The 18,890-nt window shown below is 37.9% G+C and overlaps 1 protein-coding gene across 3 annotated transcripts in view; it reads left to right on the top strand.

Annotated features, from left to right (window-relative positions):
- Window positions 1-18,890, top strand: part of PDE7B (phosphodiesterase 7B) — a 190,065-nt gene that overhangs the window by 49,122 nt on the left and 122,053 nt on the right. For all 3 annotated transcript variants that reach the window (XM_065057120.1, XM_021297125.2, XM_005509406.3), the window contains one exon: window positions 18,355-18,415. In XM_065057120.1, coding sequence (XP_064913192.1) covers window positions 18,409-18,415 — 7 coding nt within the window. In that variant the 5' untranslated portion in view covers window positions 18,355-18,408. The remainder of the gene's footprint in view (window positions 1-18,354; window positions 18,416-18,890) is intronic.

An 18,890-nucleotide genomic window follows, 5' to 3' on the forward strand; every position in this document is an offset into this window, starting at 1 on the left:
CTGATTGAATTTTACAAGTGCTCAAATGCCAGGAATAGGCTAGATTGTTCTGAGATTCATTGAGCCAAATGGCCTAAATGGGACATACACAGAGATTACAGCTGCGTGTCTGCCTGCTTTGAGTCTCAGGATTGAAAAGCCAGAGACCAGGTTTCTGCAGTTCCAAGTCTTTTAACATATTTGAGTCAACGTAGAGAAGCTAAAGCAGAGCTTTAAATTGTAGGATATTTTTGCTTTCTGGAGGAAATGGTTAAGGCAACTGAATTTTTGTCTTCCAGCTCTCACTGTTCCCCAGGGAGCAGCAGGGTTTGCCACTGCTTAATAGGCATAGATTTTTCTTGCTAGCCTCTTTCAAAGCTGTCAGACAGAAGTGTGCGGTCAGTGGACCATGATGCCCCTCTAAGACTTCCTCACAGCTGTCTGTAACAGTAGCAATATTGTGCCTTGCTTAAACAGCCACCATTCATGCTAGATGCTCTGGCTTTCCCCGAGTGCTGTGAACCCACAGTGAATTCCTCTGCACATGTGCATAAATATCACTATAGTAATCACCAGTAAGGATTGTTACAATTCAGACAGGTATTATTTCCCTTAATAGTGCTGTTTTCACACACGTTTCCTAAGCCTTTTCCTTGGGAACTAAAACCATCCAGAATCAGCACTGACTGGAAAAACTGTGCCACTCTGTGTGTACAAATGCAGCAGCTATGCCAGGAGGTAAAATGCAGTAGAAAACAGCAGCGACTCGTAAGCTATCAGTAAACAATAATCTTATACAGGAGCTCTCAATACTGTTTATACCAAGAAAATAATTAATTAATTGCAAGGCTGAGCTACCTAAATGTCTGCAGCCATGGTGCAAAAGCTGGCAGAGGAGTGAACAAAAACCTAGCAATCCAGAGCTCAGCCCCCTGCTCTGTCTCCAGCACAGTGCCTGGCTCGCCTTCCTACTTTTCATGTACCATACAGCGCTCTACAAACATTACTTTGCAAACATTATGTAGGTGGGCCTCACAGCATCTCTGTGAGGTAATTAAATACACAAACCTCACACTGCAAACAGGGAAAGGGAGGCTCAGAACTTGGCTTTCTTGCCAGGGTTAGAGGGAGAAGCAGTCTTACGGTATTTTAGACAGTTTCAGGCATTTCTTATTAGTTCTTTATTTTAGTAGTTGCAAGGACTGTGCTAATCCATGGGGTTTGATTTGATTCACAGCAGTATAATCTTCAGGTGGGCTTGATCTCAGTTTGTTGCTGTGGGCTGCTTTTAATCTGCAGAGAGAAACAGACACTCGTAGGGTACTCCATTTCATCCCTAAATGGACCCCTGAAGTATCTGCTACAAACAAAACCACCACTGACTCTATTAAAGCGAGACTGTAGCAACTACTCAGCTGCAGACGCCTACAGCTGGGTGGCATAAACCCCATTTTTGGCTATACACATACTAATAAATAAACTAGTGTTAGAAAAAGTCCTGGGATTTGTCAACTGTATCATTAAATCGTTAGCAATAACTGGGTGCATTTTTGGCCAGGGCTGACTGGGACTTTTCGAAAGAATTCATGCTATGATTAGAGGAGTTCACACTGGCCAGGGATCCAGTAGCATTTTGGTTGCAGTTTTGGAGACTAACAGAATTTAATGTGATGGATGTGAATTGTTCTGTGCCAGTTGGCCTTAAAGAACAGTCCCTGACATTTTTAATTTGCTAGTATAGACAAAGCCTTTATGTCCAAACTGGAAAGTTCAGAAAATGATGTTTTACTAAAATCTGTGCGAAGAATGGTTTTCCAGACAACATTTTTCTCTGATGAAAGCACTAATCAACTCCTAAAAACGGATGTAAAAATACTGTATAGCAAAGTATTAATTATTTGTGATTATGAGAGATTTGAAAGTACTTTTCAAAAAAGTGAGGATTAAAATTCCTGTTTCAGGTCCTTATTCTAAATTCCTTCCACTGTTTTCCAGTTCTTCTGTATTGCAGAGCTGGTGCTATCAATCACTTGTTTTGCTCTTCTGAAGGACTATTACACATTATAAACTGAAGAACTGAGGCTGTAGCTTATTCATGTGTTCATGTGTGAATTTGCACTTGTCCGTGTACATCCTGTGTACTGCGCAAAATATTTTCATTTCATTTTGAATTATGTATAATGAGGTTTGAAAATATGTTAATCCTTTCTGATTTGGAAGAAAGTGAACATATCTGGTAATTTAAGTGTTCTGGAAGCACAGTTCATTGACGCGGACAGGTCAATGGGAAGTGCTTCTTTGAAGGTTTGCTGTGGGAGTAAAGCTGCTTTGATGTGATGTTGCGTGGGATAAAGAGTGTTTCTGGCAGACTTTGAAAGTATCAGTGTTTTGGTATGAAGGCTATTGGTGTTCTTTGTTAGTTTTCTCTGCGGGAGGTGAGGTAAGATAGTTCATTTCTTTTTACTAAGTGACAAATATCAGGTCCACCAGATATCAGATGTAACATACAGGTTGCCAGGATTCAAAACTATGGTTAGACAAAATTTTCAGAGATGGTTAGAAAAAGCCTGAGAGATATACTTTTTATGACTACTGCACTGTGCCTAGTCTAGAGGGCCGAGAACTTTAAAATAACTGTTCTTCTTTATAAAAGAAGCTTTGGGGTTTCACTGTGTTCTGCATTTTTGACAAAGGTTGTTGGAGAACATCCTAACGGTGTACTTCCCACACTATCTCTTCTTATGGGTTCTCAAGCAATCCTTGCACACTCCTGATTTTCCCTTTAAAAATACCATATTAATCCTTTATGTAGCTGTCTGGTGGGCGGAGACACTCATGTCCTGGACACTTGTGGCGAAGGTCAACAGAGTAGACAAGGTTGTGATATTTTGTGTTTGTTCTGTGAAAATGTTCAGGAACAAAATCATAAAATATTTATTTTATGTATTGTTTCAAGTATTATGCAAAACCAATAAAAGTAAGTTGAAAGAAAACATCAACATTTCCGATTTTAAATATCAAAGGACAGGAAATTCTCCATCCTTGATTTCCCATTGGGATTATAGAGATTTACTGTTTTGAAATTCCCCGCTTTAGTGTGATATAATGTTTTAAAGGATAAGCAGGATGACATTGAATTTCAGCTTTGTTTGGTTCCAGCCTGACCCTTCATAGTTATCACACCATTGTAAGGTGACATCCGTAAGCTTCCAAAGATATCACAGCCTAAACACTTTTTGATACTGGATTAACATCCTTTCCATGGGAAAGACACATTTTTAATCTTTTTCCAGGCTTCTGTGTTACTACAATAGGCTTTTTTAATCTCTTCCATATAGTCTCCAGATAAAAATAAATGTGCGGTCAAGCAATGTCAAATCTCCTTGTTGAGAAGGGAGGTGGACTTAAGACAGAGCTTTCTCTCATCATGAAATATAACTGTGGCAACACCAGTATACTTCAAAATATGGACCAGGCTGGCCTATGTCATATTTAAAGATGCTGTTGTTAGTGAACACCACCAGAGCAGTTCAGTTGTAGCTAAACAGCTAGGGTCTACTAGAAGTGAATGCACAGCCTTGTATGAAGGGTTACATCATCACAGTTATGTCCAGAATGCCACGGATGTGTGATGGCTTCAATTTTTGATAGATATTCAGTGATGAACAGGGCCTGTTATTTAACTCAAATGTGGTAAAAAAAAAATGGAAGACAGTAGTTTTTTTCAATGATGATGGCTTAGGTGTTACGTGTAGAAAGGAAAGCTGCCTTTCTGCCCTTCAGAAAGACAGGGTTGAATCATGCTTAGGATCTGGGTTAATGGCTGCCACATGATTTATCTGCTCATGGGGGAGGCTGAGTGTTGTCCACATCAGTCCCTCGTGCAATTACTGTCTGTGAAGGCTGGAATTTCTAAATGGCACTAGCCCAATGTCGTAGACCCCTTAGTTCAGCTGGAGCATGATTTCCAGTGGTCTAAGATGGCTTTCTGTCATTTGTATAATTTAACAATGGCTGGAAACTGAGCTACTCAAAGACCCAACTTCTGACACTACAGGAGTTAGATTTATGGCAAGCTGTTGGTTTTTTTTCATTTATAGAATTTAATACTGCAATCAATGTTTCTCAATGTACTGAGGAAGGAGGCCCCAGTCAGTTGTGAAATACCACACTGAACACAAGAAAAACATTGAAAAACCCACACAATAACTTTGTTATCCCTCTCTTGGATTACTGTACACCCAGATGGGAAGATTAATCTTACTTAGATATTTTTTCATTTAAGGACTTTTTGTTTGGTGATTGTTTCAAAATCAGAAGTTATTTGGTTTCTGTTTTACAATATTTTACCAAGTCTGATTATTCCAAAATAAGCATTTCATTTTGATAAACCCTTCTATGTTTCCCCTTGAAGGGAAGTCTTGAGAAGGCAGTTTTAATCTCTATCCTCATTCACATTTTTTTTACAAATCCAGTTAGCTTAATGCCAGATGAATATGTCAATATCAAATACAGAACAGACCATCTGATATGCAGAGCTGGCAGTGCTCATCCTCTCCTTTAGATGTGTCATCATGGTTCCTGTTGCTGTCAAAGTATGATGCTTACCGATACTCCAGGGGTTCATCCAGTGGCTTCCAGATGGGGAGGGAGAAGCAGGGGTGGAGGTGACCAGCTGTAGCTAAAGAATCGCTGCTGTACCAGCCAGGGTCTTTACTTCCTTTGCAGATCAAAGAAAAACGGAACCTCTCAAATGCTCACCAGCGCGTTACCTGTATGTACTGGATTTACTACATACAAGTGCATAGGGAAAAAACAAATGGTCAACCAGCACAGGGCTGATTTAATAACTGAGGCACTGAGGTGCCTTTCAGAAGTCTTGATAGTGTTTCTGATCTAATGTGACACTTGTTTTCAAAATATTTCTCCTGAAAGCTTATTTTTCTGGCCTAAGTTGCTCAGCCGACTTTATGAGGTGAGAGTGCTCATCAGTCTGCACTATTATTTCCTGTATTTACTTATCCATTACTCAACAAGATAAACGTAGTCATACTGTTAATGTAAGAAATAGTACACAGAATTAGAAGCAACTGGAATGTTACTCCCTGCTCTTTCAGTGAGTTGGCGACCTTTAGTAAGTTTATGTAATCAGTCCTTTCCTCCATTTCCCATCTGTACAGTATCTAACTGTAAAACATAGCCTGCCTCAAGGGTAATGTTAAATAATATTGTAAAAAATAATTAACATAAAAATGTGAAAAACTAAAACGAAGCAAACTAAACAAAATCACAGAGACATCAAACATTTTCCACGTGCAGACACTTGTTAAAAACTCATTCCATTGTGTTTGTCTCAGCATGAGTTTTGCTGCAGTTGCTTCAGTCAGTATGTCAGCATTGCACTAAGAGCAGTCAAATAATAGAAATGCGTCTGCATCCATGATACAGATGTCTGAGCAACAAGAGTTTAAATCCAAACTCAAACTTCACATGCTTTCATATGAACAGGAGGTACTTCAAAATCTCTTTTAATTGCACAAGCAATTTTCTACTGAAAAACTTGTTCGCACTGAGCAGCATTTTCACCTGGCTTATTAATTAGGATCGTGTGGCATAAAATGAATAGTACCTTTTGGTTTTAAAATAAAGTTAGCCAAGATAATTAGATATAACTTCATAATTTATGTATTATGTAAATTATGTTTCAAAATAACTTTTGTAAATGCTAGGAAAATAAGCTTAAACAAAGTTTCTAATTGCTGCTGTAAAAAACTTCATTGTTCTTTCTTAGTAAAATGATAGGCATGGACCACTTGTCCAGTTTTGTCAGTCAGTGGGTCAGGTATATTGCAATATATGGGTAACCAACTCATTTGTGAGGAATGGGAAGTGCCACGTGTAAACACTACAGACACCATAATAATGTATTAATGTTTTTAAAGGAGAACTTATTATAACAGGTGCTTTCAGATTCTGACAAGGAAAATGCTTCTGCTCCTTTCTCTCAATCATTGCACTGCGCAACTTCTAAACATACCACTGCTTCCCACAAAGTAAAATTCACTCAGCAATCTTTACCCCCCAAAATTTATAACTGTATTTTATACTCCATTGTAAGCATTATGTGCTATGTATAAAGGTATACAACAAAATAAAAATAAGAAAACCAGAAATATTCTTTTCCCTACTGTTTTATCATTTCTTTAAAGGTAAGAGGAAATAACAGGATCTACCCATAGCTTCAGAAAAGGCGTTCTGTTTACTGTGAAGAAAATGGCACGTTTTCCTTTAGTGTTTAGTTGTTTGTACAGCCTGACAGATGTATTGTGCTATTCACCTTGTACTCTTCCCAAGTGGTCAATTAGTCCTAATAACTATGAACAAAACAGTATTAAAAACACCTTTTTAATTTCTTCACAAAAATACAATTAATCTAGAGTTGTTAAACAGTCCATTCTGGCCTCCCTCCTCTAACTAAATGTTCTGTATATTCCACATGTCCTGGTGAAACCATTCGCAATTTCATCATTTCTGCTTAACTGCCAGCCATTTGTTGGCCATCGTGTGGCTGCTGGGAGAGCATTTCTTCTGTCATGCAAATGTCACCTCTAACATTCAGGATTAACACTGATTTTAGGGTCCAAATGTACAGCAGATGTTTATGCTCAGAGCTGACTAAATCCTTCTGACTTTAATTAATGAAGAGTTGGACATGCAGGCTTTCTCTGTAATCAGGTGGTCTATATCAATCTCTAGAAATTTCCTCAAGTGAGATTCAAAAGAGTCCACCATAGTTTTAAATATGATGGAGACTTAATTTAAAGAAATAACTAGGTAAGACATCCAGTATCTTGGCAATTGTCTGAAAATACACAGGGAGAACGATTTTTCTTGAAGCCTATCTTGTAAAAATTGGGAATTCAAGAAAAAAAATTAAAAACAACAGATCTTATGAGTTGTTTTGCAATTCCATCTTTAACATAATAACATAATAACAATCACACTTAAATAGCACAAGACAAAACCAAACACGTCCAAAAATAAAATCTTTTGAAAAGAAAATGCTATGTTGTACACCTATTTTTTCCCCCGGGGAACCAGATAAAGAACAAACTATATACGGCAGATATTAGTCACATTACTTAATACGTCTGCTGCAACAAATTCAGACGTATGGTGATAAGGTTGGTAATAGACACTGAATAGAAATGATGCCATCCATATTAGTCAGAATCAAATTGGTTAACACTAAAAATCAAAGGCATTGTCTGGTTTTGTACAGATGGGTAGGGGATATGTGACAGAAGTTGTACCAGTAGTATGTTCTCCGTGTTGACTCTGGCAGCTAAGAGTGGAAGATATGAGCAAAACCAGGCCAAAAGGCAATGTAATATTATCTCCACGGGAACAAGAGGTTAACAGGTTAACATTTTTTTCTTCTACAGATGAAGAACAGTTTTCAGTTTCCCCCCAGAAAAGCAGCATCCAGATGAATAGGGAGTAACAAGAAACATGGCCTTGCCATTTTTGCAGAGTACTTGCAGTTCACTACCTACAACAGGAGGACATGTCTGTTCAAGAGAATTTATACTCAGAAGGTAAATCCAGATGAAGTGAGGGAACCACATTCGACCAAATCCTTTTCTAACTTTAATTTAGCTCCCATAAATAGTAGGTGTTGTCTCTTATTAGCAATGCCTGAAAGAATAGTAACTATTTCCTTTTTTCTGGTTTCTATTACGAAGAAAGCAGGTTTAGTACAGAGGCATTCTATGCAATTAATTTTTACTCTGCTTTTTACTAAAAATTACCTTTATATAATGTGCTTTGCTGTATGTTGTAATTATCTAATGTGTGAGGTTCATGATGTTTTTTCTTGGCAAAAATATAGCTCTTCATAATTAAGTCTAAAATACTTTCATGTTCCTTAGTGATGAAAACTTATTAAGAAACTGAAGTGTGGCAGGTAAATTTTTTGCAGTAGGGTGCCTTAAGAGGTCTTTACCTTCTGATATGCTCAGGATCTTATTTGGATTACACATGGAAGTTAATTCTATAATATCATTCCAGACTTGTTTGAACACCTGTTCTCAAAATAGGATTATGGCAGTTGTAGATAGCTATGAAACTATCACGGTTTAATTTTCTCTAGACTGTTGGTCGGCAGCGCAGGAAGACTTTGAGTATAGACCTATGGGGCATTTTGTTTCCATGGAGGTTTTTTTGCTGTTCTTTATTCCAGTTGTTTCTGCAGTCTAAAACAAGCCTCTTTAGAATGAGATGCATTTATAATTTTTGTATGAGGAATCAAGATTCACATCACTTGAGAAGGCCTTGGGCCTGCAAGAGAAGAAGGAAGCTACCCAGGCAATTAATTCCTTGTGTAAACTCCTATGAGTTTCCTCAAAAGTAAAAGAAACATTTGCAGAAGCTTTGTCCTTTTATTTTACTATCTCAAGGACAGGCATAGCTGTAGTCTTAGCTAAGAGATTATAACCAGAAGCTGTTAAGAAGTGAGTGAAAAGAACAGCTTTGTGCAGCACTTGTCAACAATACACCTGTTTTGAACTGATGCTTACACACATTTAAAAAACAAACAAACCACAAACAAACAAACAAAACCACAAACTCCACCACACACCTCTAAAAGAAACTCTATGCTTCTGAGAATTATTTTCAGGGAGAAAATTAGTCCTTTTAGCATTGCTCCAAAAGACTATGACCTTGGAAACTGTATCTAATATGTTCAAAAAACATGGATTTTCCTGTAGCTGAAGTATGTTCATAGTGAATATTGCAGTAGCAATAATATTTTCTGAAAATAATGACATTTGTATGGCTCCAGATATGTTATTGATCCCACTTTGAAAGCTGTATAAAAAGTATGTCAGTATCAATGACTTCTAATGTTCTAATGTTCTTCCCCAATGTTTAACATGACAATTTTTGAAATCATTTTTTTTCTTTTCAAAACAACACTTGCTGGTTTTTAGCTCCATATGTTCTGCATGTAGAAACGTGATGTATGCTGGTTGTACTTGAAGTTCTGAAAGTCATTTTTGCAGTGCTAAAGTTACTTAGTTTTTTGTTTTGTTTTGTTTTTTTTAATTTCTTTTTCCAAACTGCACTAGTATAAGATCATTTCTAATTGATAGTTGTGACTGTAGAAGCATGTGTTAACTGGCTAAAATACCACTAAAGAAGCCCATTTTTACAGTATGTGTTTGGTATCACGCTGGACAGATGCCCACAAAATTTTGTATCAGGCCATTGGCACAGAACAACTGAAGATAGTGCTTATATATTAAGATTGCTTACTGTGGCAAAATAGTTTAAAAATAAGTACATGGCAGGAGGGTCCAAAATGTTTGGGAAGAATAACCAGAATCAAATTTGGGAGTAAAACGGTAAGCAATTGGTGGTAAGCTCAGGAGATACAGTCCGAAGTGAGGCCTTCATGTTGTGACACATCGAAATCATCCAACCAGCTAGAGAAAACAAGGCCTGAGGCCATTCCTTGGTTGTGTCCTCTTTGCACAGCAGCTGGACCCAGGTTTCCTCAGGGCATGGTGTGACGACACAGTGTTGTAGAAAGGATTTTGTTCCTACAAAGTTTTATTTGCAGAGTGAAACTCAAAGTTATCTTAGAGAAAGAGCAAGGAGAGAAAGTGAGAAAAGAGAAAGAGAAAAGCTCACTTTTAAGGAGATGACCAATTTTGCAGTCATTGGATCATGGGGCCCTACTACCTTCAGACTCAAGCAGTGTGTGGTGCACAAGTGAGGAACGATGGAGAAGTAGTTTCCTACCTTCCACCTTTAAGTGCTCTGTATTCAATTCTGCTGAAGCTATCTGCTTGACCAGACCTTCCACAAGTATGTTTTTGAGGTGTGTTTGATGACTTCTAACTCCTCCCTGGTTTGTTGGTCCAGTGCTTGTTCTGTTACCTAAATCTGTGTTGATGCCAGAAGGTGAGTGAAAGCAGTGGACCTGTGAACACATTACGTAGTTGTTGGTATGTTTTTGGCATGGCTTGTTCTCACCAACTCCCATTCCTTAAAAATGAAGTCCCAGAAAGGATGAAACAGGACTGACTTGCTGCCTGCTGATGTTTCAGGGAACAAAGAACATCCAGCTCTTGAGAAGCAGGTAGCCACTGGTGCTTGGTACTGCTCAGAAAGTGATCAGGGAGACAGTCTTAGACACATGGAACCCGATGTCTGTGTTGGCTGACAGGAGCTTTGTCTTCTTGTCCTTCCTGAGGCTGTACTTTTGTATGCAAAGCGTATGGAATGCAGTGGGCACACACAAAAAAGTAGGTGCCAAAATTCATCCCATGTTGCTCTGAATAGCCTAAGGAGATGTTTCAGCAGATTTATTCTCCCACAGGCCTTTGATTTGCTTCTTGGAAAGAGTGGTGTGTCAGTTGGTACTTCTGAGGCTTTGACCCTTCCTTTGATCCAGTAGATCAGTGGGACATATGTGAGAAAAACACGTGGTTGAAGTTGAGATCTAAATTTTCACAAATTAATCCCATGTTTTCCTTCCATTAGATATTTCAATAGAAAGTGAAAGTTAGAATGGCAGTAACCATGGAAAGCAGCTAGGAGAACAGCCCCACTCTGTAACTGAAAGGAGGAGGAAAGACAATTATGCGGTCCAGAAGATGTTTAAATGCAGAAAACTTTGATGTTTCACATCAGAGCAACAACAAACTGAGACAACAAATTTGCCTTTTCCCTAGTATTGATATTTTCCTCTCATCTTCCCTCCCACTTAGAACTGGTTTTGTGGTGGAAGGATTCATTACGTAATCTACAGATGTTTTACATTCTTTAAAATGTAAACTAACAAATGAACTGTAATACAGATTTATCCCATGAGAGCAAAAAATTAGTCTGCTCTTTAACATTTGTAGGATGATGGCACCCCCTCAGAACATGCCTACAAGTCGTGCCTCGCCTGTCAGTGCATTCAACTGTGACTTATTGCTTATTAAAACCCAGCATTTTTATTACTTAGTAATTCTAGACTTGGCTCCCAGTGCCCCTGTTATAAACACTTAAAAGTAGGGATGCCATATTGAAACACTGACAGATTCTCAAGGGGGCCAAGGCTACTGGAGCCTCCCTAATGAAGTCACACACTGTTAAACTTTTTTTTTTCCTTAATTCTAGAAGAAAACAAAGCAGTTAAGCTGCTCTGTCCATTTTCCAGCAACATCAATCCATTTCAAACCACTCTTAACCATAGTAAATCACAGGTTTGTGAGAAAATGAACTGCCTAAAGGTTCACCTCAGGTTATTTAGCCCACAAACAAGTTGCTGACTACCGGCAACAATGGTTGGCTGGGAATTATTGTTCAATTTAGTTGTAATTACTTATTTTGCTGAGTCTTCTGTTCAGATTAGCTGAGGAGCCACAGCGTGGTAAATTCCATAATGAAAAGAATTGCCAAGGTTTGACTGGAGATTGACACTGACAGTGTTGAAAGGTTATTTGAGCAACATGTTTTAACTTCCTGGAGGGAAGAGAAACCTCTTTCACTGGGAAAGCTTGGCAAGGGAGGAACTGTCAAAGCAAGTCTTCCCAGACATAGCTATTCTACTCTGCAGAAAATCATCCAGATGTTAATAGAACCTGAATTTTCAGTTTAAGTATGCCTCAATTCTGATACTAAATAGGGAAGCTGGAAACTTTGCTCACGAAATGTGGTAGAGTTGCAATGTAATAGTAGTAATTTTAAGAGCAGCAAATGTATTTTAAAGGCAATTGTCAGTATGCTGTGATTACACCATATTTATAAATGGGTGGATATAAACATAATACATACCAGTTCAAGATAAGTGTACTTTTTTGCCGCTTAATTTAGTGGAACACGTACCTTACCAAAGGTAGGTCTAAATTTTCAGGTAAGTATAATATTTTATCTACAATCATTACATGAACTCTTAATAAGGCCTGGGGACAAAGGCGCTTTTATAGATCTTGGGTAATTTCATTATCTGAAAGATTCTAGTGGTCTTTTCTACCAATAAGAATGTTTATACATGTGATTCTCAAGTTGCATTCATTTTTAACATATTTTCCTGTAATAAAGTCTAAGTAAAGTTCTTGAAGGATTCAAAGTTGGCAATTCAAGGTTATATGACTACAGTGAGCTTTTTGCAGTCATTCGCTCCAGAGAAAATTGATCAAACACGGGCCTGTTAAATTTAAAATAAGGTGTGATACAGAGAAAATAAGCTTTTGTCTCTAAACAAATGAAAACAATGGCTTAATTCCTTAGCTATATGCCAACAAAGTCCATTTGTATAGATTCAGCAAAATGCAGAAGTATCTGACATTTCAGTGCATCTCAAGATTATGCAGAGTACTGGTAGGGAACTTCCTTGTTTTACATAAACACTGATTTAATCACTAACAGATAATATTACAAGGCTTTCAATTTGGGGTGGTGCTTGTGAAAAGTCTGCAGGCAGGACAGATTACATATGTCAGACTGCTCTGGTAGTTCCTGTACTTTCTTTTGTCCCTGTCAGAGAGGAGAGACAGAACTGGAAATACCACAAGTGTAACAAGGCATTGGAAATCTTACAGTTCCTACACTCTGATATTTCATCAGCATTTGAGATAAATCTACCTTAAATCTCCTTCCAGGCAGCCTGAAGACAAAAAGCATGTGGCCTGACTCCTTGTGAATTATTGCCCTTAATTTTCAGCTATTTATATGAGTTACGAGTGGCCAGTTGTTTTTATAAAAGATTGCTAAAACTTATGAAGTACTGTTGCTTTTCACACCAACAAACTTTACATCTATAAATCCTTAGGCAACTACAGTTATGCTTTTACATACTACAGGACTTCATTCAAGTCCTTTTTAAAAGTGATGTAGAAAGGAACATAATAGGAAAAGAGAAATATTAATAACAGTAGCATTTTTTTGCCTCTTAGATCTGTTTTTTCATAGAAGCATAGAAGCTGTTTGCTCTGCCTTGAATTATTGTAATTGGTTGTGTCTACAAGTATATCTTTTAACTCTGATTTCTAAAGGAATGAGAAATTATATGCAGTACTCTGGGGAGGGTGGGGGGAAAGGATAGAAAAAACCCTTTTACCAAACACCGTTGTTATGTAGAATGCACTTATTTCTACTTATTTCTATTGGTAAGAGCAAAGCATATTAACATAAGGTTCCTTTAAAAAATGAAAACAGATGGATCCTTTAAAAGTACCTGGCATGCATTCAATGTGCAATTAACATATCTCCTCTATTTGGAGGTTTAATAATCCCTGTCACCTCCTGCAAAAACAATATTATCCCAACTTTATTGTCATGTTTGACTGATCATGTACATCTAGTACCTCATTGATTATTGCAACGTTGGAAGAGACATATGTGTTGAACACCATACTCAGGACGTGCAGACCAGAACAAAGTAAAGACAACAACAAATATGGTTCCTACTCCAATAACTTTTTGACTGACTAAGCTGGCTTTTAAACTTGGTTGTCTGTGGCTTAAAAGGTTAAAATTGTGCATGTTCAAATTTCATGCCAGAAAAACTCTTATTATATTTTTAAACCCTATACACTCTGAAATTATTAAAATTGTTAAATGTTAATTATATGCATTTAATAAGCAGAAAATTACCGTGCCACTTACTGCAATTCTCATGACAAACTTTCAGACCATTACTTGCTGAATTTAGTCATAAGTAAGAATTTAGCCCTATTTATTTCAATTGATTTGTATTTCTCTTCTTAGAATGTGTAATGCTTTAATTTACCATACAGATAGACATTGAATAGAATGACTTCAAAAACATTGTTTCTGTAGATGAAGTTTTCTCCACAACACAAAAGAAAAACACTAAGGGCATATTCTGTCTGGTGTATATACACCCTGTTTATTGCTACATATCTCAAATCCTCAAATGCAGGTGGTGTGAGCCCAGGCATGCTGGAAATGGAAACCCAACCTATGAATGATCATGTAATACTGGAGAAGTAATATGAGATGCATTACTGAATTAGTACAACTGACTAGAGAAGATTTTCCATCCACTCCCTGCATGACCTTTTTTATTTTTGCCAGTTGTGCCCTGCTTTTCTGCAGTTTTGCTTACACTGTTTTGGCACAGGGCCCCTTGTGGCTTCTTGTTCTCCTGTGTACTCCTCATGGTATCTTGCAAAGAGGTCATCTTGCCTGAGAACACCCTCCTTCAGCAGTCTTTTGCTATGGAGGATGGTGCCTGTGTAATACGGTATTTGTCTTTTCCAACAGGTGGTACTGGGCCATCATAGCCAACCAGGATGGCTTCAAGCTGTCCAGTTTACTTATAAAAGGACCTGGCTTCATGTCACATTTCTTCTGAAGATCATGTCCTTTTGTCCTCACTCTCTAACAGCAACTCTGGTTTGTTTTTGTTTGTTTGTTTGTTTGTTTTTCTAAAGCTACACTTTCAGCTGCTCTGTGATTCGGTTTCTTTTTCCATGGGGGACTGGTGAGTCCCATTCTAGTTCACTACTTTTCAGCTTGTGCAACAGACTTAACATCCTGGCACGCATCCAATCTCCAAAAAGGGGACTTGAGAACAGATAATATATTAATTTATTTTATTATATAAATACAAATACTTTCTCACATGCATAATGAATTGCAGGCTACAATCCTAAGTGGAAAGACATACATAATACTGAAAATATTATTAACTGAAAGAAACTATACTTTCCTCTTCACAAGAAAGAGAAGAAATCACACAGTCTAGTCCAGAATTCAGTGATTCAAGAGATATGAAGGTATAACAAAGATTTGGAGGGGTGATTTTTTCTTGTATTTACCCACTTGTTTCTTAAATCTGACCACTTCTGAACACAGCAGTGTTTAAAGATTTTTAAAAAGCAAATCTTCTCTCACTTCAGAGGAAGTGAAAACCTGTGGCATTATTTTCAGCCAGGCTGCCCCTGTAAACTCACCAGCCCAACATCCAGGACTATATATGACAGAGGCAATCTAGTAGTACTGTAGTTGCCCTAACCACAAAGCCCAAACTGAGATTTAAAATATCCCAAACTCAGGGATCATTTAGATCCAAGAATAAGATTTATCAGATTTTTAGAGTGAAACCTTGGAACTTCAATGAGCTTCAAATATAGATCGGCACTGAGAATCCAATCTCATCATAGATTTCAAGAAATTATGTTCGGAGGCAACTCTCCCGTTTCAGTTCATTGCTCTTCCTAACTGGATAACATATTGGGTCTTTACAGCTCACCATTTAGACTCTTGCTTCTCTAAAATGGGAACAGAAAACCGATACATTCTTCCAGACTTGACTCCTATGAATAAAGCCAGTGCTGCTTAGAAGCAGCAGTTTCTAAAGGCTCTGTAGCCAGCCTTTAAAAGAGATGTCATACTTCTCTCTCAGCTTCCCCAACAGACATATATTGTGATCTGCACATGTGCAATAAATATGCATACATGCAGCAGATACGTCCAGGGTTATTCTCTTCTCTTCTCTTCTCTTCTCTTCTCTTCTCTTCTCTTCTCTTCTCTTCTCTTCTCTTCTCTTCTCTTCTCTTCTCTTCTCTTCTCTTCTCTTCTCTTCTCTTCTCTTCTCTCCTCTCCTCTCCTCTCCTCTCCTCTCCTCTCCTCTCCTCTCCTCTCCTCTCCTCTCCTCTCCTCTCCTCTCCTCTCCTCTCCTCTCCTCTCCTCTCCTCTCCTCTCCTCTCCTCTCCTCTCTGTCTTTTGACTGGTTGAAATTAAAAATTAGAATAACCAGTGTCTAATGTGAAATTCCTGACCCTGATGGGTCCACTATTGACTTTGTAGCCAACTTAGAATATTTCATTAGAGAATGAACAGCTGCTTTAGAACTAGTTAGGAAATTGATTGAGACCAAAGAGACTCTTGACCTCACCTCTCAGTATCAGCTCTGATATCCAAGCAGGCAGAACAAACCCAAAACAGAAAGGGAAGTAAGACAGGCTGAGAAAAGGACAGGAGAAGGTTGTCCATCTCTGGCAGGAATTCATAGCAGTGGTGGCAAAGTCTCAGTTTAATCCTAAAGATCAAATCCTGAACTCATTCCTTACTTCTTGTTCACGGAAAACATTTGCTGACAGCAAAAATGCCCAAAATTACTCTATTTATTGGATAAGCAAAAATGAGTCCCTGCTGCACTTCTGTGCCACTTTACACATCCAGGATCCAACTAAGTCTTTTTCAGATGCTCTGAGCGTTGATGTGCACCTAAGAGCTCTTACTGGCATCAGAAATTAAATTGCTGCAGAAGCTTTGTCTCCTGGTATTTCCAGATGCACTGGTAGTAGTGAAGAATCTCCTAGGCTGACTGTTGTAGCATGATTTGCAGCCAGTTTGGTGGGTTGCAGGGGTTAAGTGAAACCAGATAAGGCTATGAACTTGAATACAGTTATCTGAATCTTACTTGCAAAATTTTCAAAGTTCATCCATCATCCTAATGGATCCCGTGGGATGTTGATGGATTCTGGGGAACATTAGCAAATTTCATAGCACTGGGACTGGTGAGTATTGTTAAATATTGTAAGACATCACTTGCCAGCTTGAAATGTGATGTTTATATAAATATGCCTGGAACACACAATACCTCTGAGGAACTAAAAAAAAAATGACCAAAAATTTTCAAAGAGCAGCAAAAATTCAGGGGGGAGGCGGGCAGTGAATTTTGACATGCTTTTTTTCATCTGTATTTGTCTAAGTATACTTATGGTCATGAAGAAGAAGCTGGGAGATTTCTGTGAAAAGAATGCCCATATCTTAACATTCTTCCCGTAGCAAATTTCTGTGTCTCCTGAAAGGGAGGTGGTATGAGAGCATTTGTAAAATTAACTTTGAAATACTAGGTGTTGTTTTTCTTTTGCAATCTTTCAGTATTATTTGCTTCCCACCTAGGAAGGTTAATACAAGCGTCTGTTTGCTCTTTTTAGATGTACTGATATATTTAAAGACTCTGAGTGGGAGATGGGCTTTTGCATGTTTGTTTGTTTGTGTTTATTTGGTGTGAGGGAGGTGAAGGCTTTTTTAAAAATAGTGAGTTCCAAATGTGTTGTTCATTTATGAAACTGTTGCTGTGTTTCATCGTTTCATCTTCTTTGAAGCTCTGAGGTTTTTTATTTACCCAATTCTTTATTGGTTTCAATATTTGCTACAAATATGACTTCTACTAAAAAAAAAAAAAAAAAAAAAAAAAAAAAAAAAAAAAAAAAAAAAAACGAAAAAAAACCCCACGTACTAACCACTTTGTCTTACATAGAGAGAAAGCCATAGGTGCTAAAGAGGGGAAACAGCACAAGAAAGAGGGAGAAAGGAAGAGAAAGGTAAATGGAGAGCGCTTGAACCACTGTGCTTTTATTCCCATTTGGTCATAGATACCAAAACCACAAATATGTAGATAAGGAAGTACAGACCACTTTTACCTATAAAATATGAGGCTATATTTAAGCTCCCATCATGAGTTCTGAGTGTAGTGATACAAAATTGAATCTTTTTTGTAGCACCTGAAGCAACCACTACTGAAGTGAGTGGGATTTGCACATTTACTGACTTTAATCGGAGCTGGATCAGACCCATGAGCCACATCAATTATGTTTCTCCTGGCAACTAAACCAACATGCCTGTCTGCATAAAGGACTCAAAAATGATGTCTTATCTTTGAAAACAACCCAACACTTCTGTACTCTGATCCTAACTCTAATGATGTTCCTTCACTGGGGTTGTATAGGGACAGAACATCATCCCTGGTAATCATATAATCATAGAATCACAGAATGTCCTGAGCTGGAAGGGACCCACAAGGATTACGGAGTCCAACTCCTGTCCCCGCACAGGACAACCCCACAGTTCACACCATGTGTCTGAGGACGTTGTCCAGTCTCTTCTTGAACACTGTCAGGCTTGGGGCCACTACTGCCTTGCTGGGGAGCCTGTTCCAGTGCTCCACCACCCTCTGGGGGAAGAACCTTTTCCTAATGTCCAACCTAAATCTTCATGGCCCATCTTCCTTATCTGTATGTGTGAATATTATTTTTCATGGGTCTGATGCTAACAAATAGTAACATGGATCAAGCAGCAGCTTAAGCCATAGATACAAAGGTGATAAGTGTTATCTTTAATTTTTCTTGGTGAAGATACAGTGTTGACCCATCTTTGTACATTAGCAATGTCCATTCTTCCTCAGGCTTCGGCTACTTGAAAATCTTTTGATTGTGACATTTTTACAATGTGTGTTTTAACATCTCCCATTTCAAAACATAAACAGAGCTATCTGAGGACAAGAACGGGGATACTATCACAGTATATTTAACTAAACATATATTTTTTTTTTTTTTCCAGAGGTGCGGAGAAATCTCATTTGATAGTCCTGACCAGAATGCCAAATGTGTTCGCATGCTAGGTAAGGGTAAGAATATTTTCCCCTTTTGATACAATAAATGTGTGGAAGTATGTTTAATTGTGGATTTCTTTTCAAAAAGGACATGATAATGGCCATGATGATTCACAATGGCATTTACATAACTCATCCAAATGTATTCCTTATTAACATATTCTTCACGGTGAATTTTCAGTTATTGAAACAGAGTGTGTGTATATATCTATGTATGTATCCCTGTAGCGCCCATCTGCACAGATGAAAATACAGCTGTACTGTAATTGTAACCTCTGATGTACTCAAGTCCAGCATTCATATTCAAAAGCTGTAAACCTGTACTTTGAAATAGAGTATTAATTTCACAAATTTGTATCAAAAGCTTCTAGGTCTGACCTTCAGCTGCATCAATCAGCAAAATTTCAGTCACTGTGATTTTACAGATTTGCACTGGTTTAGCACTTTGCCCATCATTTGTAAAAAATAATATTACATAGACCTG

The sequence above is a fragment of the Columba livia genome, chromosome 3 (genome assembly GCF_036013475.1).
Source record: "Columba livia isolate bColLiv1 breed racing homer chromosome 3, bColLiv1.pat.W.v2, whole genome shotgun sequence".
NCBI lineage: Eukaryota > Metazoa > Chordata > Aves > Columbiformes > Columbidae > Columba > Columba livia.